Source organism: Arachis hypogaea, chromosome 17 (genome assembly GCF_003086295.3).
Source record: "Arachis hypogaea cultivar Tifrunner chromosome 17, arahy.Tifrunner.gnm2.J5K5, whole genome shotgun sequence".
Classification (NCBI taxonomy): domain Eukaryota; kingdom Viridiplantae; phylum Streptophyta; class Magnoliopsida; order Fabales; family Fabaceae; genus Arachis; species Arachis hypogaea.
The window spans coordinates 9,224,236-9,249,931 of NC_092052.1; the positions used below are offsets into that span (position 1 = coordinate 9,224,236).

Below are 25,696 nucleotides of genomic sequence, written 5' to 3' on the forward strand. Positions count from 1 at the left end.
TATTTGCATGCATGTTTTTTTCTGATTTCATGCGTCAGTATAGAAATGTGCCCTGTTTTGTTCTATTGGTTACAAGTATTTGGTTGATGTTTGTGGAATCCTTCTATGGTGGTGTTTATATACAAAAATTTAATTTTAAGTGCAGGTTATTTTGGTGTTTCGATAAAAGGCTCTTGGTTGCTGGAAGTAATTTCTGGTATTATTCATTTGTATGTGTCTTGAAGTGGCTTCTGCATGAAGCAACATGGGAGATATTTACCCCACAAACCATAATTGGCTTGAGTGTAGGGACATATATATATAATTATTCTATCTAGATTTGCCTTTGAGCGTGATAGATGTTACAGAATATCTGGTTTTGGGGCCTTGTTGGATTTTGAGTTAGATGACCTGCTGCAGATTGGCATTCCCAGAACTTAGAAATGATCGGTTTTGTTGGGTAGTTGCCTCCAACAAATTCTATAATCTTTTGTTTTGTTATTGCCTGGGTTTTGGTAAGAAAAAGTGTCTGGTTGTTGGAACCTGGATATTGGTTTCTTCTCATTCTGACTTCTTAAAGATTAATGCTAATATCTTACAAACATAAATATATGCCTAACAGTGAGTCTGTTATCTTTAGAAGGAGTGTTATGCTAGTTAATACTTAATATCATTGAGGAGCACTTCTTTTTCCTCTATATTTTCTTACTTTTCTCTTGATCTCTTGTTTTCTGGTGTTGGTAAGTATGAAAGATGGAATTAATAAACGAGTCTGTATGATAGTGATTCCTTTGCTGGGTGTGAATTGCATCAGCTGGAAGGAATTAGGTGATTGATGGTTTGCATGCAAGAACTGATACCTTTCTTATCGACTGGCTTGGTAAGCATCTATCTTGCTTAAAATTTGTGCTTCTCCGTTCTTCAATCTTCAGTGAGGGAAATTGAAACTGGTTTATTGATTAATCTCGTGCACAAAGAAAGATATAAGGGTAATGCAATGTCATGATTCACAAGTCAAGTCATGATCTCAATTCTCAAATTCTATTTGTTTGTTTGTTTGTTTGTTTTTTAGATGCGGTATCAACGTAAAGTGTGGAATATACGAGTTAAATGTGTTTTAGGAGTATAAGATAATTTAATTTCGGGGTAACTCGCACCAAAAAGACAACAATAATTAATTAATGCAACATTATAGGTCCGGGGGAATTGGTAAGTTGACCTTCGCATGTTTTGATGCTGACATTTTCAATTGGATGGTTTTTTTATTTCACACAATTTTTCGGACTTTGAGTTGATGCGTTTGAAAGTTTGTAAGTTTGTATGTTTGTTTTCATTCACTTTGCTAGCAAGTTGGGGAGGACTAGCTATCGCAACAATAAGGAATAACTAGAATTAAACTCTAGGAGCGTTTGGAACTAAATCCCATCCAGCACTTGTCTCGTGACGGTAGTAGATCACGTTACAAGACTGAAACATTCACACCAGTCAGCAGTCCTTTCATCCCGTATACTTCCGTTACCAAACTATATACAAAATGATTCGAATTTGATAGAAAGAAAGGCTCGCTTGTTATTTGAGGTACTTATTAATTATTAATTTCGCGAGGTACGGAGTATATAACTATGAGGTGTTTCTATTGAAGCGTGAACCTTGCTTGAAGATTGAGTTGGTAAATTTAAATGATTGGTGAAAATTCGAAAGTAAGATGAACATTACCGTTTTAGTCGAATCAGACACTTACAAAATTGACCAATAATTTTAGTATTGAATGTGCCACTTCAATGAAACAAGGCATTTCGAACGATGGATCATGGATATTGATTCCCTCAAATTTAATAACCTAACAAACGTACGTACATACATACCATCATCCTCATTACAAACTAAGGAGGATGAGAAGATGATTGATGAACGGCATTGTTCTCCATTTACATAAAACGACATGAAGGAAGTGTCAAAGGGCAAAAAGGTGTCGTAATATGTTGTATGCAAAGGTATAGTAATAGTGGACCAACACCAACTACAGCAGCAGCAGATAAGTACCCCTTTGATATGATGAACATGATGACGACGACGACTCTTCCCATATTTCACAGCCTGTTATCGATACCAATTGGAACGACCCACTCGAACGTTTTCTAAAGTTAGCTATACATCATTCAACATTTCAACCCCTTCTTAATAAAATGCGACCTTTCTTTTTTGGTATCAATAAAGGAGAAAACACCCATGTCCCCTTCAAAGTAATAAAGAAAACAAAAAATAAGACCGCGGTTGACGTTTTAAAATGAAAGACACTTCTAAATTCTAATTAAAAGAGAAGACATCCAAATTACTAATGAATTTAATACATTAAAAGATTTTCTTAAAAGGATCGCTTTTACTCCAAAATCAATGTATTTGGATGCAAAATAATTTTAAAACACTAATTTTAATGTATAAAAAAAAATCAAAACGATTATTATTTAAAATAGATAGAACTTTCGTTAGTTAAGATATTGGTTAAAAGAATTTTTTTGGTATGTAGTGAACAATTCTATTTTTGTTTTTTTCCTCACAGTATCTTTCAGTCCAGCAGATTAATGATAAATTCGTTACAGATCGAAACTTTATTTAAGAATTTGTCACTCGCCAATGAGTTATTACAAACAGAATTCAAACATTCAACACTTGTTTAAACAGACTAGTAAAATAACTGTTAATCCAATCTAATTTGTACAATTTAACTTCACACGTCACGACCCACCTAATAGAGTTGGCAGAAAAATGGTGAAAATAACAAATCCAAGTATGTAGGCCGTAGAGTACATTTTCTTCTTCAAAGCAGCTCCAATGCTCAGAAAATTAGAAAATTAGAGTTTTCATTTACTATTTGTCAAAAAATTTAGCGTTCCAATAGTTGGAGAAGAAAAGCAAAGAGTCCCTCAGATCAAGGAAGGGCAATCTCTCCTCAGAAGGACTTTGAATATCTAATGAAACTTTGCCATGTGGCAAATTAGTAACAGAAAAAATAAAAATGATACACACGGTTATTATTAATAAATTATTATTTTGTTATTTTATATACACTATTTACACTTTTATTCTCACAATTTCTTTTAATTTTCTTCGATCTTCTTTCAAATTTCTGAAATCAAAATTTTACTGATTTTTTTTTTCAAATAATGAATCTAAATCAATTCAACTCTTTTTTAAATTACTTACAATTTTTTTTTTCAAAATCTAAATATCCAACAATCTTAACTTTCAAATTCTCAAATTCCAAATCAAAACTTCACACTACCAACAATAAAGTAACTATTGCAAAAACAGTCATTGAGAAGCAACTACTTATTGTGAATATACTTATAAATATCAATTATCAAACAGTTACAATCACATACTCCACTTTAAAGCTAGTTTTTCACCTCAAAAAAAATACTACACATTATATTTCAACAAAAAGCTAGAAATTTTTTATATGTTTAACGAGACTTTGTATAGCAGAAGAAGAAGACGAGATAACGCACTCATGTATATTTGGATTGATGAATGTTTGTTCGATGATTCAGAAGAAGATATCAACAAAAACTCTTTCCCAACTCCTCATAGATGAATTAACAGATATTGAGAAGCAAGACATAATCGTCTTTTCAAATATTATTTTGCAGATGAACCTGTGTATAATGCTGACATTTTCTGACGGATATTTCGAATGAGAAGACACGTATACTTTCGGATAGTAGAGACTCTCTCAAATGTCTATTCGTATTTCCAACAAAGGGTCGATTCTACTAGGAGAAGAAGCTTGTTACCATTGCAAAATGCACTTTTGCGATGTGGATGTTAGCATATGAAGTAGCAGCTAATGCTGTTGAAGTTTACATATGCATAGGCAAGAGCACTACAGTTGAATGCTTAAAAAAATTGTTAAAGGTGTCATTTTAGTTTTCGAGGATGAATACTTGCGAAAACCAAATTCAAATTATGTAAACGTCTACTACAAATAGCAGAGGCTTGTGGCTTTCCTGTCATGTTAGGTAGCATCGACTGCATGCATTGGCAATGAAAAAAATTCAAAGGTGTGAAAAGGTATGTACATGAGTGGTTATCGTGAGATTGCAACTATAGTACTTGAGGTTGTAGCATCTTCAGACCTTTGGATATGACATGCATTTTTTGGAGTTTCTGATTTAAATAACGATATCACTATGTTAGATCATTCACCAGTATTCGATGATATTCTAAATGATCGTGCTCCGGAAGTAAATTTCACTTCAATGGTAATAATTATATTATGCGATACTATTTAGCAGATGATATTCATCTTGAATGGGCCATATTTGTTAAATCAATATGAAAGATAAAATGGGAGAAACACAAGTTATTTGCACAATATCAAGAAGGGCAAAGAAAAGACGTGAAGCGAGCATTTGGAGTGTTGCAAACACATTCTGCAATTATACGTGGTTCAACGCGCTTTTCAAAAAGAAAAAAATTGCAAACATAATGAGAGCTTGTATTATATTTGCATAATATGATTGTTGAGGATGAAAGAGACATTTATGCAAAAAAATTTTGCTCAAGACGATGTTGAAAATGGTTTATCGCAACCTCATTTGGGAGAAAAAAACTTTGCACTATATCATCAATTTCTCCAAAAAAATGCCCAACTTCAAAATAGATAGCGACATCAACAACTGAAAAAAGACTTAATTAAATACACACGATAATTTCACAATATGCGTCGTCAACTATAGAGTTTAACTATTTTTTTATATTAAATAACGTTGTAAATTAATTCAACCTTAAATTACAGGGTAAAGTACTAAATTGGTCTCCTAGGTTTGGGCGTATATTTGTTTTGGTCCTTAAAGTTTAAAGTGTTCTATTTGAATCCAAAAAAGTTTCATTTAGCATCAATTTAGTCCCACAGTGAGATCAAAATTAAATAATTAACAAAATGTCCTACATAACAACAGTACAAAAACAAAATCGATAATCTGGAGAACAAGTACAAGCTCCAGAGACATAAAATCAACCATTGATACATCAATACATTTATTTATTATTTTTTTATAATATAAATAAAATATTTTCTATAAAACTAAAGAAAATGATAAATAAATGTATTGATGCATCAATGGTTGATTTTGTGTCTCTGGAGCTTGTACTTGTTCTCCAGATTATCTTTTGTTCTTGAACTGTTGTTATGTAGGACATTTTGTTAATTATTTAATTTTGACCTCACTGTGGGACTAAATTGATACTAAATGAAACTTTTTTGGATTCAAATAGAACACTTTAAACTTTAAGGACCAAAACAAAATTACGCCCAAACCTAGAGGACCAATTTAGTACTTTACCCTAAATTATATGTTGTGTATTATCGTTATTTACGAAGTTATTAAATTTTTTTGAATATTAAATATTTTAAATAGAAAATTATTTTTTAATTTATAAATTTTAATAATATTATTATAAAAAATTAATAATTATATTAATTTATTTTATTTTAATTAATTAATTAAAAACCATAATAAAGACCAAATTTAATCTTTTTTTATTAGAAAAGAGATAAATATTTTGAGTTTTTAATTTTTTATTTACTATTTATCACATCAAAATAGATGTAGTATTATTTTTTTTTTATGTCAAATGAATCCTAAATAAAGATGGTGATGAGTTTTGTCCCGAGATGGTCTAACCGTCTAATGCTTCAAACCCTTCAACTGAGCTTCAAAAGAGTCAAGAATGATGTGTTGTCACTTGTCAACCCTGAATTGAAGGGGCAACAAGGTCATTTCAGTTAAGTTTGCGTTTCATGGTAAGGAATGGAAGAGAGAGAGAGAAGCAAATGAAGCAATAGTAATGAAGATGGACCAACAAAAGAAGGGAGGAAGAAACTAGCCGTTGGGACATTGGGGTGCGGACTTGCAACTAAAAGGAAGAACCGAAAAAGGAGTGTTGGAACCTCAAAATAAATCAAACCTTCGTTCATTCATTCATTCAATAAAATAAAATTAAAAAGTAGCCGTTTGTGTTTGTAAGAAGAACAAAGAGAGCCTTGTATTGTACTCCTATCTCCCCTTTCTGACAACTTGTCTCCAGTTTTTCTTTCTCCTCTCTCTCTCTCTCTTCCCAAAACAAGATTCCCTCTCTCTCTCTCACGCTCTCGACGCGCCCATTCATCATCAACAATTGTTAAAATGTTAATATTATTGATTCCATTATCATATTAATAGATCAATTTATTAAATTAGATACTATTATAAAATATGTATAATTTAATTTTAATGTAATATTAATGTAAAATAATTTTACACGTGCATCTAATTACGTAACATCATATCATAAAAAATAATTTATTATTTTCATTAACGATACGAATAATCATAAAAAAGACGAATGCGATTGCATAATTATGTAAAATATTTTATGCAGTCTGTGTATCAAAATTAAATTCAGATATATATTAAAATATAATATATAAACTAAAAAAATAATTAATTTTATGAAATCTTTTTATATAAAAATAATATTATAAATTATTAAATTATTTACTCAAACATATTTAATCAAACCTATTAAATTATCTAATAATTTATAATATTAATTTTATATAAAAATAATTATTTGTTAAAAAATGTATTTATAAATATATAATAATTAATTTAATAACTAATTTTTTTAGATGTACCTAGCATTTAAACACAAGATATTAGTAAAGATTTTAGTAGTTAAGTAATGTAGAGTAATAATAACTGTTTTTCAATCTAACCCAAGCTTCTAGTTATTAACTTATGACAATCACGTGCTACTTCTCAGTCTTGCAAGACTTTCTCTTTCCTGCTACTTACTCTCACTACAAAACCCTTCCTCATTCAACTGTTGTTCTCCTGTTTCATTTCCATGTTTCTTCTTAGGAATAGGATTAGCACCACACACTCCCCATTCTCCTCTCCTACATTCTCAACCACAGTGTCTTATGGACACTACTAGAGAGAACAACAACAACAATCAAGTAATCACTTCAACATCATCTGTTTTGGTTTAGTTTAGTATAGTTCACTTCTTCTTGCTACATTAGCTGTTCAAACTCTTACCATTTTCCTTTGCAGGTTATTTATCAACTTGGGATGAGAAATGTAGCACATTGGCACCATCTAAAGTGGTTGTTATTCCTGATTCTGCTGCTGCCATTGAAGCCAGTTTTGTGTGATGACCATTGGGATGGAGTGGTTGTCACACAATCAAACTTCTTAGCCCTTCAAGCATTCAAGCAAGAACTCATTGACCCAAAAGGCTTCTTGAAAAGCTGGAATGACAGTGGCTATGGAGCTTGTTCAGGTGGTTGGGCTGGAATCAAGTGTGCTCAAGGACAAGTCATTGTGATCCAGCTTCCATGGAAGGGTTTGAAGGGACACATCACTCAGAAAATTTCCCAACTTCAAGGCCTCAGAAAACTAAGTCTTCATGACAACCAAATTGGTGGTTCAATCCCTTCATCATTGGGGCTTCTTCCCAATCTAAGAGGTGTTCAACTCTTCAACAACAAGCTAACTGGTTCTGTTCCTCCTTCATTAGGTTCTTGTCCTTTGCTTCAATCTTTAGACCTCAGCAACAATTTACTCACTGGTCAAATCCCTTATACTCTTGGCAATTTAACCAAGCTTTATTGGCTCAACTTGAGCTTCAATTCCTTCAATGGTTCAATACCATCTAGCTTAACTAGTTTACCTTCTTTGACTTTCCTTTCTCTTCAACATAATAATCTCTCAGGTTCAATTCCTAACTCATGGGGTGGTAAAAATGGTTTCTTTAAGCTCCAGAATTTGATCTTAGATCACAACTTCTTGAGTGGAACCATTCCTTCTTTGGGAAGCCTAGTTGAACTCAGAGAGGTTTCTCTTGGTAATAACAATTTTAGTGGAGAAATACCATTTGAAATTGGAAAACTTTCTAGGCTCAAGACATTAGATTTTTCTAACAATGCATTCAATGGAAGCTTGCCTGCTACTATATCAAATTTATCCTCACTCACTCTGTTGAATGTAGAGAACAACCACTTTACTAGTCAAATCCCAGAAGCTTTAGGAAGATTACACAATCTTTCTGTTCTGGTGTTGAGTAGAAACCAATTTGTTGGCCACATTCCTCATAGTATTGGAAATATTTCAACACTTACGCGACTTGATTTGTCGCTGAATAACATCAGTGGCGAAATTCCAGATTCCTTTGCGAATCTAGCTAGTCTTAATTCCTTCAATGTTTCTTACAACAATCTATCTGGTCCTGTTCCCACATTACTTGCCAACAAATTTAACTCAAGCTCATTTGTGGGAAATATTCAATTATGTGGCTATAGCCCTTCAAATCCATGTCCTTCACAAGCTCCTTCACAAGGAGTCATAGTCCCAACTCCTGAATCATCTAAACAACATCATCATAAGAAACTAGGCATCAAAGACATAATTCTTATAGTGGCAGGGGTGCTCCTTGTAGTCCTGGTAACAATTTGCTGCATCCTGCTAGTCTGCCTTATCAGAAAAAGATCAACATCGGATGCGGAACAAGACCGGGCTGCAACGAGAGCTACCACAACAAGGACAGGGAAGGGAATCTCTCCTCCAGCTGGAGCCGGTGATGTCGAAACTGGTGGTGAGAATGGAGGGAAACTAGTCCATTTCGATGGACCATTGGCTTTTACGGCCGATGACCTCTTGTGTGCAACAGCAGAGATAATGGGAAAAAGCACCTATGGAACTGTCTACAAGGCTACATTGGAGGATGGAAGCCAAGCTGCAGTTAAGAGATTGAGGGAAAAGATCACAAAAAGTCAGAGAGAATTTGAGTCTGAAGTTGCTGTGTTAGGGAGAATTAGACATCCAAATCTTTTGGCCCTAAGAGCTTATTACATGGGACCCAAAGGAGAAAAGCTTCTTGTGTTTGATTACATGCCTAATGGAAGTCTTGCTTCCTTCTTACATGGTAAGTCTAAAGTTCTAGCATTTTCTTTTTGAGATAGAACCAAGTTTGCTACGATCATGAAAATTTATTGTTCATTTTGATGCAGCCAGAGGACCAGAAACAGTGATTGATTGGCCAACAAGGATGAGAATAGCGCAGGGCATGGCACGCGGCTTGTTCCACCTTCACTCTCGTGAGAACATCATACATGGGAACCTCACCTCCAGCAATGTGTTGCTTGATGAGAGCACAAATGCCAAGATAGCTGACTATGGTCTTTCCAGGTTGATGACAGCTGCGGCTAACTCCAATGTGATTGCAACGGCCGGAGCATTGGGGTACCGGGCGCCGGAGCTTTCAAAGCTGAAGAAAGCCAACACGAAAACCGATGTATACAGCCTTGGCGTTATCTTGTTAGAACTCCTAACGGGTAAGCCACCGGGTGAGGCTATGAATGGTGTGGATTTGCCACAATGGGTTGCCTCTATTGTGAAGGAGGAGTGGACTAATGAGGTGTTTGATGTTGAGTTGATGAGGGATGCATCAACAAATGGGGATGAGTTGCTCAACACTTTGAAGCTTGCTTTGCACTGTGTTGATCCTACTCCGTCGGCGCGGCCAGAAGCACAGCAAGTGCTCCAGCAGCTGGAAGAGATTAGGCAAGAGGTAGTATCAGCCAGTTCTGGTGATGATGGAGGCATCCCTTCAACTAGCGAATGATATTAAGTAGTGTGTTAGGGGTGCTATAAAAAGTTTTGTAGTTGCCTTCGTTCTTTGGTCTTTAGTTAGTAGAAGTGGGTAGGACTTAAGTGTGTCGTCAATTCTTTCATTCTTGTGTTAATTTTTGCCTGTTTGATTGTTTGTCTGTAAATACTGCTGTTGATTAAGTAAGTGTTTCTACCTTAACACTTCATTTGATAATGGAAATTAGTTCTTCCGAAAGCCAAAAGAAAGTTGTCTGATCATTTGTGTAACTAAGAAGTGTGCTAAGCGCAATTAGTCCTCTATGAATAAATTAGTTTTTGAATCCCTTAACAAGTTTTTAAGTTGCTCAGTTTATCCCCCCCCCCCCCCCCCCCCACCATTTGCAAAAAGTAGGAAATTGAGAAATGGGGTGATAAGGGATCACATCAAATTTTATTTGAACAAGAATTCTTTTAAGCCTAAGTTGAGGGAGATGTAAGTTTTGAATCAATTATGCATTTAAAATCATATGGGGGAAATCAAATCTAGGAACATAATAATATTTGGTACTTTTGTCATAACACATGCACAGAAATATAAACAAACAAAAACATGATATCTTTCACCCTCTCTACACAGCAGATGATCTCATCTTGCCTTTGCATTCATTTTTTATTCCCGTGCACCACTCAGGTAGCTTATGCCATCTCAAAGTAGTAACAAAAAAAGAAATGTAAATGCTGAACAGGACTCGAATGGAAATATTTGCATGTATTAAATAGAACTTATCCAAATACTTGACAGTAAAACATCCAATCCGAAAGCTAAAGTAAAAGAAGATGCATATACAACTCTGATTAGTTAGAAGTTAAATAGTTGAGACTTAAAAGTTAAAACTAAGTTTGCCGTGTAAAATGTTTGTTCTAAACTAGAAATCAAATAAACAAAAATGTACAGCAAAAACTACAATTCAGCTGCTTCTTTGGAGTATGCAGTAGTCTCTTCTGCAAGCTTCTCCCACACAGCCGCCATCTTCTCCGCATAGCCAGCCTGTAAAATGCATGGTGTCATTGATAATGGTCATTGAAATACAAAAGTCTACCAGACACAGAAGATAAATGATATGTTACTTGATTAACGACAAATCCTCGCAGCATGCTTAAAAAGTCATCATGCCTCTCTTTGTTGATTCTTTCAAGCTCGCTCCTATTATTTTCCTGCACATATTCCACATCGAGAGTTGATAAATGACCAATACCATGGTAGCAGATTAATCAGCTTAATTTTCAAATCGTTCATAGGATCTGTCCTGTGCAGTTGGTTATTGATAATATACGAATTTCTCCCAAACAATATATCGGATAAAGCAGAAATTTCAACCAGGTTTAACCATCAGTGCACTTATCTCATTCTACAGGAACCCAGTAACCCACATATATAAGAAACCTATCTTATCACTTTATTGAATTTATAGATTTTACATGTTAGGATGGCAATAGATCCAGAAATAGAGATTAAATCTGTTACTGAATTTAAAATGCATAAAATAATGTAGTTGGCCATACTCTATATTTTTCATCTGGTATTGTAAAATGTAAACTACTGGAAAGTTGTGGGGAAGAAATTTATAGATCCCAAATTATTATGAAGGCTTTTGACAAAGATGGTATTTACATTTTAGTATGCTTTGATTGCTTAAATGATAAATTTTGATAGTATCTTAAAGTCAATTTTCTAGAAGGGGTATATGAGTGTTTTAAATTCAATGAAAGTATCATACTTGGTTGTCGAGTTATAGTTTGCCAAATTTTCTTCTCCCTAGATTACATAATTGAAACATGAAATAAAAGCATAAAAGGACAGCAATTTATTAGTAGAGACATGAATTGTATAGTAGCCCGTTCTGGAAGTAAATATATATTAATATGGAGAGAAGGCTTTGAACTGAAAGAATAAGGAACAGTAACAGTTATGATGCCCTGGAAAGGGAAAACAGAACTACAAAAATGGTAAGCAAAAAGTTACCTTTATTCGTTCATACTCTCTATCTGCACATGTTTTGGCATTCTCAGTAACTCTAATGGCTTCTTTCAACTCTTCAATTTTTCGCATCCTAGATTTGTCACCTCCAAATATTTTTGATGAAGCAACTTCAAGCTTCTCAATCCTTGAATTTAAAGAAGCTAGTTCTGATGAGAGCGTTTGAACAGTCAACAATGCACTTGCCCGGTCAGCAAATGCATTGTTGACTGCCAGCATTGTCCCAAGGTATTCATGTAGTTTATCCTGTGACATATAGAATTAATACTCACCAACAACTCTACTTCAAAATGACAGCCTGAGAGGTATATATATTAGGAAGCTAACACTTCTGCCATCATGATGAAATTTCTCTTGTAGATTTACCAAGAAGTGGCATATGAAAAATTCTAATTCATTATAAATTGTACTTACCAAATGTTTAATTGTTTGTGTGTTAAGCTCTCTATATAACCTGCTTGCTTTAACAGCTGCAGTTGCCACGTTCCTCATGTCAGATGCCCGTGTTCTCTGTGAATCAAATCTAGCTTCTTCTGTCTCAAATTTGGTAAGTTTTACAAAAGCCAACCCTAGTTCACCCATTGTCTCGCCCATGTCCTGCTGATGCTTCACAAGAGACTCAGCCTGCAAATCAATGTTCATAAAATAAAAACCAAGATCAGAATCCAATTCAGCATTTATAGAAGGAATAACAATGCCATTCTTTGTATAATTCAGCCAAAACCGCAAGTGTAATCATTTCCCACAACAAATATGGCAATGAGACTTCAAAATAGATAAGTTTGTTGGTCCGATAATTCAGTTTAAAATAACTCATGCATTGCTGCATAAGTAATTAAATTTCTGTCTTTCAATTCAATCACCTAAATTAACAACCACCATTTCCCCACAATACCAAGGCATCCAACCAAAACACCTAAATGAAAATAACCCCCCAAAACAAGAGGGGGAAAAAAAACAAAACTAGGCGAACACAAACCTGCTGAGAAACACCGCTAAGTTGTTGCTCAAACTCTACCAATTTTTCCTTCCTTTCCAAGAACTCCTTATCCTCCTCCACAACCAAAGGCTTGCTCCCACCCCAATCATTCGTAACAGACTGTTTCAGCTCCTTAAAAATCCTAAGCAAGTCCCTCCCACCCTTTGCAGGCTGCACCACCTCGCTCAATTCTCCTGCAGTAGCAACTTCACTCCCAAACAGCTGCTTTGGCAATTTCACTGCCCCGTCAAGCATCCGTGACGCCACATCGGTGCTCTTCTGCAGCGGCAGCCTTCCCTTTGCCTCCAAGAACAGCCTCAGCTCCTCACTCCGCCGGATTACCGGGTGTGCAGCCAGTTTCCTTAGGTACTTCTCCAGGGCCGCCCTCCTCTGCTCCACAAACTCCTGCTTCTGCATCACCTGGTATCACAATCACAATAAATCAGAACACAAACAACTCAATTGGTGCACCATAGACACCATGCACTCGCTCATACAGTAACATACCTCTGTCAGTATGTAACCAACTGCTAACAACTCAGTACTTATAAATAACCGTTTTCTGTTATGTACAAGTAAATTAGTGCATTAAAGAAACTATGCAATTGCTCATTCATTAACACAATCGTGCAACTAACTCCTAACAAACTCTTAAAACTATAACCGTTTTTTTTCTGTGGAAATTGTTGATACCTGGCTCTCAACTGTGCTCTTGTCGGGCCGGACAGGTACAAAGTAACCGCGGTAAGACTCGGCGAGGCGATCGGAAAGAGTAACGACGTCACGGAAGCGGCGGCGGACGGCGAACTCGGATGTGGAGCTGCCGAATTCAGGGAGGTCAGTACGGGTGGTGATGAGGTAAGTGTAGAAGGTGGTGGCGGCGCCGGGGACGAGGGAGGCAGAGGTTTCCTGCTCCTTCTGAGGGTCAGAGACGAAGATGTAGAGATAATCGGAAACAGATCCGGATCCGGATCGGGAGGGGAGTTCATCGGTTAAAGTGTTACGGTTGTGGTGGTGACTGTGGTTGGTGCCGTTGGAGGAGGAGGAAGAAGAAGAATCGAATGAAGTGAAGATGGCTTCAGCATAGGAGGGAGGGTCGAGGAAGGAGTTGAAGGTGGTGGGGGATTTGGGGGATTGGGTGGAGGGGAGTAAGGGGTGGTGGTGATCGGGTTTAGGGTTTGGGGGCGGTTGAAGGGGGTTGGAGGGTTCATCGTGGAGGAGGAGGGATTCCATGACGCCGTCGTCGTCGTCGGGGTCTTGTTGGAAATCGTGGTGGTTCATCATTGTTGCGATGGAAGGTGAATAGGGTGATTGGAGGATTTGAATCTCAGTGGGATTTGGTGTGGTGGATCATTGCATGGACAAGCTTCAAGCTTCAAGGTTGAAAGATTGAATGTGAAGAAGACGAAGAAGAAGAAGAGTAGAAGACAGTGAGTGACGACTCGGCCTCCTTCGTGAGTCAACTCGGACCTCAAAACCGGCAGCACTTAATATCAACAAAATATTATTTATAATTCAAAATGGAAAAAGGAAAAAGGAAAAAGGAAAAAGGAAAAAGAAAAAAGATAAATACAAGAGAGATTAACTTACGGCTTATTAATTTGGATATGGAAAATATTGTGGTGTATTGGCTGAAAATGAAAATGAAGATACTGTGTGTATTACACACACATGGACGTGTCAGATGGACACACAATACGCAGGGGGCATGGAAGCTAGGTGGCACGATGTGGTTGAGCCAACTACACAGCATGCAGGAGGCGTGCTGACATGTCGAAAATTGATTGGTCCAAGTATGCATCACGTGGGGGCGTGCTGAGTCAGCACGCAGGGGCGTTCTGACACGTGTCAAAGTGTGATTGGCTGAGGCAGACAGCACGTGGGGGACGTGTTAGGTGCACCCCTTTATATAAGGCAGAGTTCGATGGTGTTTTGCATACTGAATAAGAGTTGAGTGTGTTTTCAGTGTTCTTTGAGGTTGTTGTTAGTGTAATGGAGGGTACCGCAAACTTGGTGGTGTATCGCAACGGTGAGATAATACATAATACTCATGAGGGAGTGAGGTTTGTGTCCCAGAATCCGTTTTTGTTTGTGGTTCCATGCACGATGACGTTAATGGAGCTGCAGAACGGCCTCTGTCAAACCATGGAGAACGGTACGTTAATGAGAGTGAGCAGAATCCTGTACCGGAATCCGGTTGTAGTGTTTGGTGGTCTAGTATAGTTTGATACCATGCCGATCACTGATGAAGCGAGTATGCAGAATATGTTTCAAATTCACCGGCAGACCCAAATGCGACACCCACAGATTGAGTTGTACGTTGAGTTTGAAGCTGTAGAGCCAGTAGCGGTTCAAAATGATATAGATATAGATGATGATAGAGCTGCAGTGTACGAATGAATGAATAGTGACAGCGAAGAGGACTTCGAAGCCACTCATGAAGCCGGCGACGAAGATGAGGATGGTGATGTGGAAATTGAGGCAGCAGCAGAGAATGTAGTGGTTCATCCCTCGAGCAGTCAACCGATGGGGATTCCACCTTTTATGCGTGAGTTGGATCTCGACGCGATGCATGTCCCCGAGTTTCCGGAATATGCAAACATTGGTACGTGTTGACTAAGTAATAAGTTTTTGTTAGTTTATACTTTGGATTGATCAATAAACGATGATTTCGGCTTTTTGTAGGCGTTGCTGATCCTGAGGACGGAGAGTTTCGGATTGGAATGGAATACAGTTCTAGAAAGTCGGTCGTCGCAGCAATTAGAAGTTTCACTATATCTAGAGGAGTTGACTATAATGTGTATGAGTCTGAGTCACAGACGTTCTATGCAAAATGCAAGATGTACGGGCGTGGATGTGACTGGCTTATCCGAGCCAACTTAATATGAAAAAAAGGTTGTTGGGAACACGTGCACGATCGGAACGATTTCACAAGATCATTCCAAGTTGGACTCGGATACAGTTGCTGAGGTTATAAGGCCATTGGTCGAGACGAACCCGTCCATCAAGGTGAAATCTATAATTGCGGAAGTCTAGTCAAGGTTCAACTATACCATCAGTTACCGAAAGGCTTGGTAGGCAAAGCAGAAGTCCATAGCCAAAGTTTTCGGTGGTTGGGAGGATTCTTACCAAGCCTTGTCATGGTGGCTCTCGGTCATGGTGCAGAAGATGCCTAGTTCAGTTGTCCAAATAGAAACACAACCACTGTACAACGGAAATGAGGAGGCACAAGGTGTAAAAATACTTCATCGTGTATTTTGGAGTTTCAATCCATGCATTAGGGCATTCAAGCATTGCAAGCCCCTGGTTCAGGTTGACGGCACACACCTATACGAAAAATACAAAGGTACACTTCTAGTCGTTGTTGCACAAGATGGGAACCAGAACATTGTGCCTATTGCCTTTGCCTTGATGGAAGGGGAGACAGTTGATGCGTGGCACTTCTTTCTCAGGAATCTGCGAACGTATGTTGTTAGAAAAGACGGTGTGGGTATGATCTCAGACCGGCATGAGTCAATACGGGTAGCAGTTAATCGTTCCGGTGGTGACTGGCAAACTCCAAGAGCATGGTGGATGTTTTGTATAAGACACATCGGCAGTAACTTCTTAAGGGCATTCAAAGTCCCTCACTTGCAGAAGCTTGTTGTCAACATAGGGTATTCAAGAACAGTGGAGGAGTACAATATCAACTCTAAGAGGTTGGAAGAGCGAGGCGATGCATATGCCAGGTGGTGCGATGCCATCGGACTCAGACATTGGGTATTGGCATTCGACGAGGGACATCGATGGGGCCATATGACAACGAACCTTGTCGAGTGCATTAACTCAGTGTTGAAGGGTGCCCGTAATCTACCTGTGTTGGCGCTGTTTCGAGCAACATATTATAGGTTAAATGAACTCTTTATGCGGAAGAGTGCCGAGACTCACGAACCAAGCGTGCTGGATTTACGTACTCCGTATTTGCGCAACAGCGGATAGAAGCAAATATGCAACAGGCTGGGAATATGGTTGTGCACCGCTTTGATAGACGAAATGAGGTGTTTGAGGTGCGCGAAATGACTACTGAAAAGGTGTTAGTTGTTGATCTTGCGCGACGGACGTGTGACTGTGGGCACTTTCAGGTTGAACGAATACCATGTCGCCATATTATTGCTTGCTGTGCTAACCAGCGTCTCGATTGGCAGTTGTATGTGCATGATGTGTACAAGATGACGGAGGTTCGTAAGGTATATAGATTTGAGTTCACACCATTATGAGATCCCAAGACATGGCCTGCTTATGAGGGACCCACATTGGTCGCTAATCCCGCCCTGAGGCGAACGTCTAAAGGCAGTCCCAAACTGACCCGATACTTGAATGAAATGGACTCACGTGACATGCGTGGTCTTCGGATATGCCGTCTCTGTGGTGCTCAGGGTCATAGTCGGAATAGGTGTCCGCAGCGTGCTGGACCGAGTGGTGCTGGTTCGTAGTTTAATGTGGTCATGTTTGTACTTTTTAATTTGCATTTTGTCGGTTGATGCTTTTGAAATTAGACGTGTTTGTATTTTTCAATTGAAGTCTATCCATTGATATTTTAATGTCTGCTTAATATTGTCATTAACTGATTTCCTTAAGTTAATATACAAAAAAAAGAACTACAGGTTACATATGTTAACAAACCAAACATTAAACACGAATTACATTAACTTAATTCTGAAAATAAAATCTAGATAACCTAAACCGAAGCTCACTTCTTTCCAGCTAAGTAGTTCAATCCCTTACCCATAATGTCCTGACCGAACCGCGATGGAGTATACCTATCAGGTGGATTTTGCTCCGTCCGTAGGTCATATGGGTGACCTCGAACTGAGTCATCCACCCCCGGAGCTCCCGAACGACTTGCCTCTGTAGGAGCGGCCGACCCACCTGCATCTGTCGAAACGGCCGACCCGCCTGCCTCTGCTGGAGCGGAATAGGGTCAACCCTAACAAACAGAAGATTTGACATCTGACGTATCTCCTGGTGGACTCCTCAGTGTCCAACGACTCTGCATCTCTGATATGTCGAACCCAACCCAACTTTATATAGGACTTCGAAGAATGAATGACTGATGGCTCATGACCGAATATCGCTATGTTATGACTTTGAAGGAAGTCGCCACTACTATCTGTCCATCCACTGACAGGCTCTCCATCAATGGGTAGGCCGAATATATGAGCGACATCATCTAATGTCACTGTAATCTCACCGACCGGCAATACAAAGTTGTGGGTTTCTGGCCTCCACCTCTCAACCAGAGCAGCTAACATGGGGTGAAATCCTCTTATGACTCCAATTCTAGAGACGTGATAGAATCCCGTAGCGCGTAAGTAGTTCTCCACCATCGGATTCCACGACTGTGGCGGATCCAGTTTACACACCAACAAATTCCTGTTAGGCTGCATCAACAAAAATATATGTTACATTAATTAAATAATAATCCTTATAAATATTTTAATAAACATTCACATATTTATTTTAATATCTTATTTATTAAAATATTTAACATAGCTTATCTATTTATTTATTTATTTATTTATTAAAAATTTAAATTCTTTATTTATTTATCAAATAAAATATTTAATCCTTACCAAAAAAAATTTGTGCGATAACAGTATTCAATAACATTTATCACATATTATTTACTAATCTTTAGTTATCAAATTATTTATTTTTTCAATTTTTTAATAACAATATATTTTATACATTTTACATATTTAATTTATTATTATAATATTTATTTATTAATATACGCAACATATTTATGTTTAAAAAGTCAAAATATTTTTTTTCTTGAATATATTCATAATAACAAAAATTAAAAAAATAATTAAAAAATTCCATATTCTTATTTCGTTTATTTTATTTTATACAAACTATTAATATATTGTTAAAATATTTATAAAATACAAAAAATAATATTCTCATTACAAAATATATATACATAAAAAAATATAAATACATAAAAAATAAACTTTAAATACAGAAGAAATTAAAATTTGCCAACTTACATAAATAGGATGATGCAAATAGTTGATAATATGTTCCTCAAATGCCATATAATTACATACTATTTTTTTTAATCCCTTAAACTAAAAAAATGTTTCACCGTAGAAATTTTTACCTCACTACTATTAACTACTACTCACTACACTCTTCTCATCCTAAACCTATACACTAGACAGCCCACACTTCTTTCCTTCCCTCTAATTTTTTTGCCTCACCACCTATTTGATTAACAATGACAAAGAAGAAGAATGCATATATATAGAAGAAGGAGAGAGTTCGCTAGATCCCGGAGGAGGGCTGTCCCTGCATGCCGGCAGTCTGCAACACGCCCCCCGCGTGGTGCAGCAACAGCATTGGAACTCCGCAAATCTCTGCTGTGCTTCACGGGTCTCCAAGCACCACGTCTCCCGTGGTGAGCCAGCACACCCCTGGCGTGTTGAAGGAGTGCCACCACGTCGCAGGAAGCATGCCCCCGGCGGTTGCCACATCGCCACTCGCTCAGGTACCACGCCTTCGACGTATTGACCGTGAGTTCCATACTACGGCAATACTCTTCCTTGACCAATATCCAGCCAATACACCACCCTTGCATCCATAAGAAAAATAATTTCTGTTAACTTACATTATTCTTTTTCTTATTATCTTTGATCAAATCAAAAAATAAAAAAACAATGACCTTTGAGATATCAAAAGGTAATTTTGTGATGAGTAATATAGGCTAAATGCTCCAATTATTCCTACATTAGCAATTTATTTTGTTATTTTTGTAAGTTTAAGCATTTGATTGAAATTCAAAGATAAAACAGGAGTAAGTTAACAAATTATTTAGAATGAAAACAAAAGAGAATTTTGCTAATCCATTATGTTATATGTATGTAATATTTATTGCATTACAAAATACATATTAAAAAAGTATTCAACACTTAACATCAAATTTATCTCGGTTTTAACTTTTAACTGGAACCCAAGCATAGGTGATAGGTGAGAGTGAAATAGTTGGAGTCCTGGAGATGCATGAGAAACCCGTTTATTTTGTGTGTCACGTTCGATGCTTTCTATCAATCAATCATTTTGTGGAAATTTCTAATCATAATCTCGATAAATCAATTTTATTTTTAATTTTTTTCCTGTCAATTTTTCAAACCCAACAACTCTTTACCATCTAATAAAGCAAAAGAGTGAAATTTAATTATCATTAAATTTATAATTTAGTATAAATAAATTTTATTATTTTATTAATTTTTTATTAAAAAACTTTTTTTTTATGGTATTCCTCAGTCCAATAACCCAAGAATTTATCGCTGACCAATGAATTGTCGCATGCACAAGATTCAGAATTTGAATCCAACTTGATTAATTAAAAAAAAAAAAAACTATTCCTATTATTATTGCCTATGAATCAAGTTAATAATTACCCTTTCTCTTCAGAAAGCCCAATAATAATTGTAAAGTTACTTTTTCATGTGGGTTTTCTTTTCGGTTCTTCTTCTTCTAGTCTTCTACAATGCTTTTTCTAACTTTTCGTCTTTTTTCGGACGCATACCTTTTGTCTTTTCTGGGTCCAACATATGGGACATTTTTTACTTTGGATTATGATAGTTGGACCATAACAGGCCCATAACTGAGGAAGAGGCCCAATAATAATAAAGCCTACATGAATGAAGAAGAGCACTGGACCCAGTTCCACCAAAAACAAAGATTTATTGGATTCTAATTTCTATGTCCCACACTCCCCACCCAACGAATTTGATGATCAGAAGGGGAAAAAGTAAATAAAAAATTAGTGATTATTTACAATGAATCACTTGATCTTGTATGAAATAAGAGCAACTTTATGGATTTATTAACTTTAGAAAGTCACAACAATGGATAATTTTTAAAATTAACATTCAATTTGGTTCCTATACTTACATATGAATCTTAGTTTAATCTCTGAAATTTTAATTATTTCTAATTAGTTCCTAAAATTTACAAACGTGACTCATATTAGTTCTTGAGACAAATTTTAGTACCAAGCATTAATGAAGCGCTAATATTGACAATCAGATATCACGCTAGAACTTGTAAAATGACGTAGTTTTGGTTTTGACATTTAAATAGTCTCAAAACGACAATGTATCATTTGTTTTGGAAAAAAAAGTTTCGATAAATATCACTTACGACATTACTTTTGGACTATTTGAATAAAAAAAATCAAAATAGCATCACTTTATAGAGTCTAACATGACACTCGACTATTCACGTCAGTATTCTGTTAATATCTGTGCGCCAAAAATGGATGTCGAAACTAATATGAACTATGTTCTCAAAGTTCGGAAATTAAACAAAAAATAGTTAAATTTTCATGAACTAAATTAAATTTTATGTATAAGTTCAAAGACCAAATTGAGTATTATCTTTAATTTTTACTTTATTGGGAAAGCAACTCTTTGTGAATCCTAAGACCATCTCCAGTAGAAAACTCATTTCAGTCTCTATTTATGGCCCACCTGTCATAAAAAGTGACTCCACATCAGATTTTGCGTCATAACCAATAAATAGGAACTCAATGAATCTCTCTCTTCTCCATTAGAAGGAACTAACTTTAATCCCAATTGTGGTCCTACCTAATTAATTAATTAAGTAATTAAAATTAATATAATTATTATTTTTTTATAACAATATTATTTAAATTTATAAATTTAAAATAATTTAATATTATAAAATATTAAAATAAATAACTTAAATTTGATTAGTATTTTAAATTTTATAAATAAAAATAAATAATCCAACTAAAAATTATTTTATAATATATAAAAATTAAATTTATTTTTTATGTAAAATAAATTTAATTAATTATGATTTAATATAACAATATAAATAATAATTGATGTTGATTTAACATAATTATTTATATTAATTATAATTTAATATAACTAATTATTAAATAATTAATATAAATAATTAATTAAATAGATATATAAGTATTTAATATATATATTTAATATATTTTTTATTTTTTTTATTAACTTATCACATTACATGATTTTATTGGTTATTGCAAGTCCCTACTTAGAGGGATTCTCAACTTTGATTTCCGTGAAAAGCCCTCTTTTCCTTTTCACTCCAATGGTAATTGAGTCCCCATATGTCAGAAGAGGAACTCTATTTCTTAGCATTGGAGTTGCTGTAAAGATAAAAGCAGCGACTAAAATGGCAATTAATTGATGAGCAAGTTAAGTAATTACTGAGTATTTAACATCTCAAATTAGAATATTTTGTCTCATTCTTTTGCTTTAATTATGCTAAAAGGTTCTTACTTAGGAAATGGGATATAGTTCTTATTTATTGTCAGGTGCCCTTTTTTAATAGTAAGAAACTTCCCCCCATTAATTAAAGGCTTCACATTAAATTTGTTATCAAACTCGGATTAAATTGGAGCATTAGTTATTCTTTATTACAAAAATATTTAGAAAATAGTAAAAAAATCTGTTTAAACACTATTAAAAAAAATCACTTTTAATGGTGATAAAAAAGTCGCTAATATATTTACGATATTAATCATCATTTGCTTTGTTGTCAAAAAGTTTTAATGACAATTATATAATTGACATTAAAGATATTTTTAATGGTCTCAAAAAAAAAATATATATATAATTACTATAAAAACATAAGTTAAATAAGATATATAGTAATCTATTATATTATTACCATTAAAAATTTTTTGTTGTAGTAAAAGCAATTAATTACTGCTTGTCCTATTTTATATTTTTTAATTACTACTAAAATAATTAAGTAATATTATATATAAAATTATAAATATTAAATTAAATAAGATACCTTAAGTTATTATCTCTCTAATATTACCGTTTTTATTAAACCTTATTTACTACAGAAATAATTTATTCAAACCTTTGAAAATTCATTGTCTAATTTAAAGGGGGGAAAAAAAGGGAAATTAAATATCTACCACTTTAATTGTTAATGTCTATTATTATCAAAAGGTTGTGTTATTTTGTTACACTAACCTGGCTAGTCTAATAAACATGGAGTAACATGATGATGACTAGCTTAAGCTAGGTTCATTGACTTATTAGCAATAATATGCATCATTCAGCAATAATAATAATTACTTCTATTATTACCGTATTTCTTTAGTTCAAATTAGGATTAGGATGTTGTTAGATTTCAATTAATGTGCTGGTAATCAATCGGCATAGTGGACCTAATTGATTTTTTATGAGAAAAATATTTTGATGCTTCACTGCCATATAAAGCACTTATTATTGATTAGTCACAAAAAAAAAAAAAAAAAAACACTTATTATTGATTGAATGCTATTGGTTAGGCGAGTGGTCACACTGATATTGACAAATAGTCAATTGCTGTTTTTTTTCCCTGAGATCCTAGATTTTTCATGACCTTATTATATTATTCTTGCTATCAAGATCATCTTGCAAGAAGTTAAAAATATGAATATATATATATGACGTTGTGTCCTTTAATAAATTTTGGGGTAAATATATAACTTCTCCTAAAATTAGGTGACACTCCTCTAGTCCTCTATTTGTATATATGTACATTTATTTTTTTTTTAAATTAAAGTGTTGTAATACTTAGTAGAATAAAGAGATAAGTACTTTTTTCGTCCCTAAAGTTTGAGGTCAAAATTAAAATCGTCTCCGATCTTTTTTTGTTATTAAAATCATCTTCAACGTTACAAAACGTTTATAAAATCGTCATTTTCTATTTCAATTTTATTTTTTTTTACCAAATTATTCTTATTAAATAATAAAAATAATTTAAAAATTATAAAATAAAATAAAAAAGAAAAACAAAGGAAGGGGAAGGGAGAATCACGCAAAGGGTGAGGGGCAGGGAAAAAGAAGGGGGAAGGGGAAGGGGGAGGTGCACCCGCCGCCGCCCCTGCGTCCAACCCGCAGCCACCGGCCGTCGCAAGCTTGCATGGAGGCACCACCGCTGCCGTCCAGGTCCCGACCCTCCGCTGTTCACTGTTCGAGTTCTCCCTGCCTCTTCCCGAAGCCGCCACTTGCCCCTGCAAGCCCTCGCCGCTTTGTCCTCCGTCTCGATTCCAAGGGAAGACCGCCACTAGGAGTGGTGGTGGATTAGTCACGCACTTCTCCCTTCCGCGCCGCGAAATCACCGACGGCGGCTCTACTCCTCACATCGTCATCAGTGGCGGTTGTTCGTGGGTTCGGCGCCTCCCAAGGAAGAAACCGAGCCCTGTCCCGTCGCCGCCGCTGGAGTGAGGTCCCGTCGCCATCGAGCCCTGTTGTTGCTTCTACTTTTCTGCTTTTGCTTTCTGCCTTCTGCTTCTATTTTTGCTTTTGTTGTTGCTTCACAATTGTTGATTCACCCTTCACAATTGTTGTTATTAATTTATTATTGGTGATACTGCTTCTGATTATAGTAAATTAGTAATTGCTTCTGATTATAGTAATTGCATGATGATGATTTGGCTATGGTGGCAGTGATGAAGAAAGGGAGAGTGAGGAGGTGCAAAGGGGAAGAGGTGATGGAAGTGTGAGAAGCTGGAAGGGGATTGGGGAAGAGTGAGAAGAGGAATAAGGGGAGGAGGGGTGGGGGTTACGGTGAGGGGGTGAGGGAGTGGGGTGAGGGGTGGGGGGTTACGGGAGTGGGAGGGGGTGGGGGTTTAGTTTTGTTTTAATTTTTAAATTATTTTTATTATTTAATAAGAGTAATTTGGTTAAAAAAAATAAAATTGAAGTAGAAAAGGACGATTTTATAACGTTTTGTAACGTTGAGGATGATTTTAATAACAAAAAAAGGTCGGGGACGATTTTGATTTTGACCTCAAACCTTAGGGACGAAAAAAGTACTTATCCCTAGAATAAATTATCATATGTACTCATAAAAGATACAAATACTACAACAAATTCGGATTGAGGCAACCCTTTAAAAATGTTGTCTATAATAAGGGAAAAAGGCAACACTTTCCGACAAAAAGCAACGCTTTATATTGTAACATTTTTTTAGTGTTGTTTTAGATATCAAAGACAACAATTTTTGTGGGTGGCCAAAAATTTGGTTATCTTAGCCTTATTCAAAGGTAACTCGTAAAAAATGTTGTCTTTGCCTATCTAAGGCAACTTTTGTTAAATGTTGCTTCGAATAAGGGTTACCTTAGGCAAAAAATGTTGTAGTGAAATGCTGACAAATGTACCTATCAAATAAAAAAAGACCATTGTATTCATAAAAGATGAATTTCGTGTGACGGAAATACTCAAACCCTAAAAAATTATTCAAAAATCTTAAATTACCCTTCTCTCCACCACTGCTACCACCATATTCACTCTCTCTCTCTCACACTCTACCTCTCTCTTTCTAAATCTTCTTCCAACTCTCTGATGAGTGTCCTAATTTCAAAAATCCAGTTTCAAAGCCAAATTTTGAAGCAGCATCCCCAAATTCACGTCACCCGTTGCAGCCACCACAAAAACCATTGTGATCGTAGTAGCAACATCAGGAACGGAACTTTCATTACCACCACCATTCAACAAAAGCCCCTTGAACAAACCACAAATCTCACCAAAAAGCCCATTTTTCGAGCACACAAGCATAATCGAGTTCCACGAAACCAAGTATCTTTGAGACATTTTCTCAAACACCTTGAATGCACTCTCCACAAACCCACATTTACTATACATAGCAATAAGCACATTCCCCACAAAAGAATCAGAGCACAGTCCCAGCTTCAAAGCAAGCGCGTGAAGCGCTTCCCCGAGTTTCACCTCTGTGAGCCCAGCGTAGGCCTTAACAGCACACGGTAGCGTGAAATTATCCGGCTGAAGTCTTGCCAACGAAGAGCAAAATAGCGTTGCGATAGAGCACGTAGCTGCTAAGAAGCGTATTGCTGAGGAATATGTCTTTCTTATTGTAGAGGGTGAGGCGCATTGGTGTGCGAAATCGTGATCATTACTTCCTTGGTAACAGCACTAAAAACTCAATACGCACGTTCATGATCTTAATTCTGTTTCACAACTTCGTACAGCTAACCAGCAAGTGCACTGGGTC

The 25,696-nt window shown here is 35.9% G+C and overlaps 4 protein-coding genes across 4 annotated transcripts; 2 read left to right on the forward strand and 2 right to left on the reverse strand.

Moving 5' to 3' along the window:
• The first annotated feature begins 6,790 nt into the window (after positions 1–6,790).
• LOC112766242 (probable leucine-rich repeat receptor-like protein kinase IMK3) lies at positions 6,791–9,881 on the forward strand. Its single transcript, XM_025812139.3, has 3 exons — positions 6,791–6,982; positions 7,080–8,949; positions 9,035–9,881. Exons 1-3 carry the CDS (start codon positions 6,947–6,949, stop codon positions 9,646–9,648), a joined length of 2,520 nt encoding a protein of 839 aa, XP_025667924.1. The 5' UTR covers positions 6,791–6,946; the 3' UTR covers positions 9,649–9,881.
• A 485-nt stretch (positions 9,882–10,366) lies between these two features.
• Positions 10,367–14,264, reverse strand: LOC112764570 (sorting nexin 2A). The gene is made up of 6 exons (XM_025810242.3): positions 13,325–14,264; positions 12,632–13,051; positions 12,067–12,276; positions 11,638–11,898; positions 10,743–10,829; positions 10,367–10,662 (listed from the first exon to the last, which is right to left on the reverse strand). Exons 1-6 carry the CDS (start codon positions 13,913–13,915, stop codon positions 10,576–10,578), a joined length of 1,656 nt encoding a protein of 551 aa, XP_025666027.1. The 5' UTR covers positions 13,916–14,264; the 3' UTR covers positions 10,367–10,575.
• Positions 14,265–15,787: 1,523 nt separating this feature from the next.
• On the forward strand, positions 15,788–16,609 carry LOC112762741 (uncharacterized). The gene has a single exon (XM_025808591.1). The coding sequence runs from the start codon at positions 15,788–15,790 to the stop codon at positions 16,607–16,609; it is 822 nt and encodes a 273-aa protein (XP_025664376.1).
• An 8,435-nt stretch (positions 16,610–25,044) lies between these two features.
• LOC114925616 (pentatricopeptide repeat-containing protein At1g18485-like) lies at positions 25,045–25,576 on the reverse strand. The gene is made up of 2 exons (XM_029294227.1): positions 25,514–25,576; positions 25,045–25,467 (listed from the first exon to the last, which is right to left on the reverse strand). Exons 1-2 carry the CDS (start codon positions 25,574–25,576, stop codon positions 25,045–25,047), a joined length of 486 nt encoding a protein of 161 aa, XP_029150060.1.
• Positions 25,577–25,696: the final 120 nt, after the last annotated feature.